Genomic DNA, 6,106 nt, shown 5'->3' with positions numbered 1-6,106 from the left:
GGAGATGGGATTAACAGTAGCAAATATCTGTCTGGGGATGGGGAAACACCTCTTATCAACAGGGTGCCTGAATGAAATGTAAATGTATACCTAACCCTTAACTGTGCCCCACAACATCATAAAAGATATTGATATATATATAAAAAAAAGACACAGAGAGCGTGCTTCCTCTTTCTCCGATCTCTACATTCAAGGACACAATGAGAACACCGCCCTCTGCATTCCAGGAAGCAGGCCCTCACTAGATACTGGGTCACCAGCACCTTGAACGTCCCTGCCTCCTGAACTGTGAGAAATAAGTGTTGTTTAAGTCACCTAATCTATGGTAATTTGTTATAGCAGCCTAAGCTGCTTGAGTCAGTCCCCACCAAGATGGTCTATTAAAAGGTGAGGTCTATCAGTGTGATGCTTTAGGATGAAGGTTACTATGAGTGAGGCTGATATTTATCTAGCAGCTTTTATTTGACAGGCCCTGCTGGAGACATAGGAAAACAGTGAGGAACAGGACAAAGACTCTGCCTTCAAAAGCTTACATTCTAGCAAGGTACCAGAGAGGCCATATTTCCTTATGATTTCCTCTTTGGCTTTACTGAGACAACTGACTCATGAAACAGCATAGAAAGGGGACCCAAAAAACCTGGAATTATCTTTTGGAGGGCAGGCACACTGTAGCGCAGGTTCCCCCGCTGGGTAAGTGTTCTAGGAACCTATCGGCTTCAGTGTCCCAGCCATCATTGTGGTGAGAGGCTGTGTTTGGCCTCAGTGAATTTTTTTGGAGATGATTTCAACCTATTTGCCCATTTCATGATGGGTGATTTACAAGCATACCTATCCACACTGTGCTGAGTGTTCAGCAGTTTTGACCAAAACCAGCCTGACCCCTGGGCCCCACCCACCCTCTCTTCAACTGAACTCATCCCAAATGACTTGTTTCTGTTTCCCTGGATGAAAAAATTCTCAAAGGGAAATGTTTGGCTGATGTGGAGGAGGTGAAATAAAAAAATGCCAGAAGTGCTAAAAGGCATCAAGATCGATAAGTTCACAAACTGTTTTGAGCAGTGGAAAATGTGTCTTGATAGGTGTATTGCATCCAACAGAGAGTACTCTGAAGGTGACTGAAGTGTAAACACGTAAGAATAAATACACAATTTTGTATAAATAAAGTCTAGGTTTTTCGGGTATATACATTTTTTTCTGTATTTGTAGTAGATATTAATCCATTCAGAAAATAATTTTCAGCATCTACATTCCAGGTAATGTTAGGCATTGGGAATGAAGGATCATTCCTATTTTTAAGTTTAATAGGGAAAGACAGAAAACAAATTCCTTAATGTAGTGGGACAAGCACTATAACAGAGGAAGGTACAGTTACAAGAAAGGGCAAAAAAGAAAAGTTCCCAGTGGGGAGGGATGACTCAGCCAAGTCTTTAACAACACATGAGTCGACAGGACAAGAGGAAGGAGAAATGCACACACATGGTAGGGAAGAACATCAAGCCACGAGGCAAACGGGCAAAAATAGCATGGGCTGCGTTCCAGGACGTCTGTGAGGATGGCATGTGTGAAGCCCAGAAACGAGTGAGTGAGCATGTGTGTGCATGTGCAGATGACGGAGGTGACAAACCAAGATGGGCCTCGCGTGGTAGAAGAGTTTTCATTTTCCTTTATGAACAATGAGTAGCTGCTGAAGGACTAAGGGTGAGAATGATAGGATCATGCTTTAATTTCAGAAAGGTCACTCTGGCACTAATATGAAGGATGGAGGGAGAACAGAGCCAGGAGGCTAGAGAGAAGGCCACTGCAGGCTGTCAACACAAAATAACAAAAGTTTAACCAAAGACAAAGGCCCTGGGCATGGAGGCATGGTTTTGAGCTTTCTTTCTATTTTTTTTTTTTTTGAGTTGGAGTCTCACTCTGTTGTCCAGGCTGGAGCGCAGTGGCATGCTCACAGCCACCACAGCCTCAACCTGCTGGGCTCAGGCGATCCTTCCACCTCAGCCTCCCAAGTAGCTGGAACTGCAGGCACACGCCGTCATGCCCGCTAATTTTTTGGTTTACTGTAGAAATGAGGTCTCATCAAGTTGCCCAGAGTGGTCTCGAACCTGTGGACTCAGGCAATCCTCTCACCTCAGTCTTCTCAAGTGCTGGGATTATAGGCATAAGCCACCACGCCCAGCTTGAGAGCTTTCCAGAGGAGAAAATTCCAGGAGATCTGTCAACTACAGCACACCCTGCTTTCTGTCCACCCCCACATTCAGTGTCCTGCTCTTCCATGGTAGCAAAGTTCTGATTTTACTCAGTGTCCACTCTCAGTTCATCCATGTGCACAAAAGGGTCAACAGTAAGCAAGGTCATTGTCAACTTGTGATTAGTCTAAGCTAACCATGACAATCCGTTTCTACTGCTCACAACTGGTCTGGGGAAAGCCTCTGAGTGCCATCTAGGAAAAGTTTTCTCACTTAAAAAATGAATCCACGGAGAAGCAGCTGGATTTTGTTCAGGTGTGAATGTGCTGACTTAAAACCTAAGCAGTCAGCCACCTGGTGTCATTGAGGAGAGTGAGCCAAGAGCAAAGCCATTACACTGAGAATGGCAGAACAAAAGAGAACAATAACATGAGTCTTGATGATGTTTTTCAGTCAGTGGATTAACCAGCTCTGGAGCTGCTCTGTCTCACAGTTAGCTGAGTCTTACAACATCTAGCTGAGGCAAGTTTTCTGCTACTTGTAGCAAAAAACATCCTGATGTTGCAACCAGCTAGGTTTAGGAAGCTAGGCAGATTTGGTGGTTAAAACGAGTGTATGGACTCTTGGTTCAGATGCCTGGATGGATGGAGATACCATCATCGAGACTGGAAACAAAAGAGGAGCATGTGGGTTTCTGGCAATGCTACTCAATGCTAATTCCTTCTAATCAGCAAAAGGGTGAGCACATTTATTAGTAATTCCACAGAGCTGGTAAAAGCAACAAAGGACCGGAGCGATCATGCCCACGCAGAGGCTAAGACAGCACACAGGAGCGATCCTCTGACACTGGAGGAATATGTACCAGGTGAGACGGTCTGAATTGTGAGTCACTATGGCTTCATGCAAACCAGAGATCATTCTCTAGCAGGGAAGATGAAACTAACAAATAACATCTCATAATTAGCATTGAGAAAGAATATGCCTATCACTGTCGGATTCAGCTGTTCAATCCCAAGTTGCTTTCTTTAAAGAGCCAACTTGAATGGTCATTAGAAGAGTAAATCATTTCATTCTTAAGGCTATAAAGAGCACTGAGAGATATTTACTACATGTTCCAAAAGAGTTAAGGAACATCTACTTACCTTTGCATAAGTCTTCCCACCTTTTAATTCCTGCCAAAGATAGAAAACATCGTAAGGATATCATTTAATTAAAAGAATTAAAATTAAATTTATATGTCAAATAATTCTGAAGTAGACATTTCTATACTGAAAAATGTCATCACAGGACAATTCGGATGATCTTAAATCCAACTATTTGGACCCTCCTCCTCCCCCCAAATGACAAGTTTTTATTTAGCATTTGAGTTTAATCTGAATGAGGCAAATGTTGAGAAGACAGGCTGATATGCTATCTTTTTATTGAAGAAGAAAGGGTCAAAAGTGTCCCGGGCTCATTGCAAAAACCTGAATCACCACAGAAAGTTACATTACTTATTTAGTTAAGCATACTAATCCATGGTAGAACGATTTCAATAAGAGTTGGAACCCCATCCCAGAGACAACCTGCTTTTATAAATCATTAAAAAGAGGCTCAGTACATATAAAAGCACACATGTAGTATAGTACAAACCTTTACGAACAAGACTGGCAAAAGTGAGAAATAATACAGTTTAACTTAAAATATATAATTGTGCAGTAATTTGCCAACTCTCCAGATTTAGTAATTTACACAGCTGCTAGAATTAGGTATAAAACACTTAGAACACACCAAGCACACAGTAGGTGTTTGTGTATATGCACCTGTCATTGTTATTAGGGCCAAATTCCACTCCCTTCCCCTACTTTTAAAAATGCGTTTGCTGGAGTCAATACTACCTCTGAGGAACTAGTTCTTTCCTTGATTACAGGGCAAGCTAGGTCATGTTAAGAGAATATGGTAGAATAAGGCAGTGTTAAAATGGTTGCTCTTTAGGTGTATCACAACATGTTATGCCCTTTCGATTTATTTATACTTCCAGGCTACATAAGATGGGAGAAAAGACAATGAGCAGATAAGAGCGATTCCCTGAGTGACTTGTTTGTTTATGTTCACAAGTGTAAAAACTACCAAAGTCACCCATGAATTGAAGAAGAACTCTTGGTTGGCAATTACCAAAGAACAAGACTATCTTTTCAGAAACTTTGTTGCGGGTGGGAGGGGTTTGCTTCATTTAAACATCGACCATTATGCCGGGCTCGGTGGCTCAGCCTGTAATCCCGCGCCTTTGGGAGGTGAGTGGATTGCCTGAGCCCGTGGATTCGAGACCCGCCTGGGCAGCTTGGTGAGACCTCATCTCTACAATAAATCAAAAGATTAGCCGGGCATGGTAGCACGCGCCTGTAGTTCCAGCTACTTGGAAGGCTGAGGCAGAAGGATCACTGGAGCCCAGCAGGTCGAGGCTGTGGTGGCTGGGAGTGGCCACTGCACTCCAGTCTGGGCGACAGTGAGACTCCAACTCAAAAAAATAAAAAATATAAAAAAATAAACATCGACCATTGATAACAGTAGGAGGAGCTCAACAGAAATACAATCCTCCTCCCTGACTATTCCCATGTGCAGAAAAAACAGTGCTATAGCAGAGAAGTCAATGATCTTCAAGTTAGCCACTTAAGCTTCAATTCTCTTAGTGCATGTGGCTTTTGCAAGATATTTAACTTCTCCTAGCTTGACTCTCCTCAACTGTAGATGGGATTATCTCAAACTCACACAGTACATGTGAGAATTAAATAAATAAGGTCATATGTGAGAAAAAAAAATGTGCTTGCTGAATCGAGTCGTCTCCTTCTTGCATAAGCCAGATACATGATGCATTATCTATCATCTTTTTTTTTGAGTCGGGGTCTCACTCTGTTACTCAGGCTGGAGTGCAGTGGTTCGATCATGACTCACCGCAGCCTCAAACTCCTGGGCTCAAGTGATCTTCCAGCTTCAGTCTCCCAAGTAGGTGGGACTACAGGTGCATGCCAGCATGCCCAGCTAATTTTTTTTATTTACTGTAGACACGAGGTATTGCTATGTTGCTGAGGCTGCTCTTGAATTGCTGGACTCAAGCAATCCTCCGGACTCATTCTCCTAAAAGTGCTGGCATTACAGGCGTAAGCTACGGTGCCTGGCCATTTCCATCTTTAAAGTGGTAAATTTAAGTAAGTGAAAAAGCAATCCATGGTAAGCTCTATTATTTTTCATGAATCTGTGTTGCTCCTGCCCTTCCCCCCACAGCGATGTCAGGTGTGGCCATGCTGCTGGATCTACGCCATTACGAATGTGTCTTTTTTTTGAGTTGGAGTCTCACTCCATCGCCCTGGCTGGAGTGCAGTGGCACACTCACGGTCACCCCGGCGTCGACCTGCTGGGCTCCAGCAATCCTTCGGTCTCAGTCTTCCAAGTAGCTGGAACTACAGGTGTGCACTACCATGCCTGGCTAATTTTTGATTTATTGTAGAGATAAGGTATTGCCAAGTTGCCAGCGCTGGTCATGAACTCGCAGGCTCAGGTAACCCACTCCCCTTGGCCTCCCAAAGTGCTGGGATTACAGGCTGAGCTACCGAGCCCCGCCACATTTTCCTTCTTGATTAGGTCATGGTCATATTCCTTAACAGCACCCTTCATTAAACAAACAAAACTTTCTCCAGATGACCCTTATCTCCTCTAATTCTTTTCCTTGCTCCCTTCTAAAACAAAACTCCTCAAAAGACTTACCTATAGCTGCTGTATTCCCCTCTATTCAACCCAAGTAATTGGGCTTTCCCCAATTACTCACTCTCCCTCTGTAACAGTTCTTTTTTTTTTTTGAGTTGGAGTCTCACTCTGTCACCCATACTGGAGTGCAGTGGCGGCTCCCGGCCACCGCAGCCTCAACCTGCTGGGCTCCGGCGAGT

The 6,106-nt window shown here is 43.5% G+C and overlaps 1 protein-coding gene across 1 annotated transcript in view; it reads right to left on the bottom strand.

Moving 5' to 3' along the window:
• FAM102B (family with sequence similarity 102 member B) overlaps positions 1–6,106 on the bottom strand; it is a 74,764-nt gene that overhangs the window by 29,088 nt on the left and 39,570 nt on the right. Inside the window, exon 3 of the mRNA XM_008069654.2 lies at positions 3,329–3,358. Within this exon, the coding sequence (XP_008067845.1) occupies positions 3,329–3,358 (30 nt within the window). The remainder of the gene's footprint in view (positions 1–3,328; positions 3,359–6,106) is intronic.

This window comes from Carlito syrichta, unplaced genomic scaffold, assembly GCF_000164805.1.
Source record: "Carlito syrichta isolate Samal-C Ts95f unplaced genomic scaffold, Tarsius_syrichta-2.0.1 Scaffold312159, whole genome shotgun sequence".
In the NCBI taxonomy this organism is placed as follows: domain Eukaryota; kingdom Metazoa; phylum Chordata; class Mammalia; order Primates; family Tarsiidae; genus Carlito; species Carlito syrichta.
Note: the sequence above shows the minus strand (reverse complement) of the source record. Positions and strands in the feature narration are given on the sequence as shown.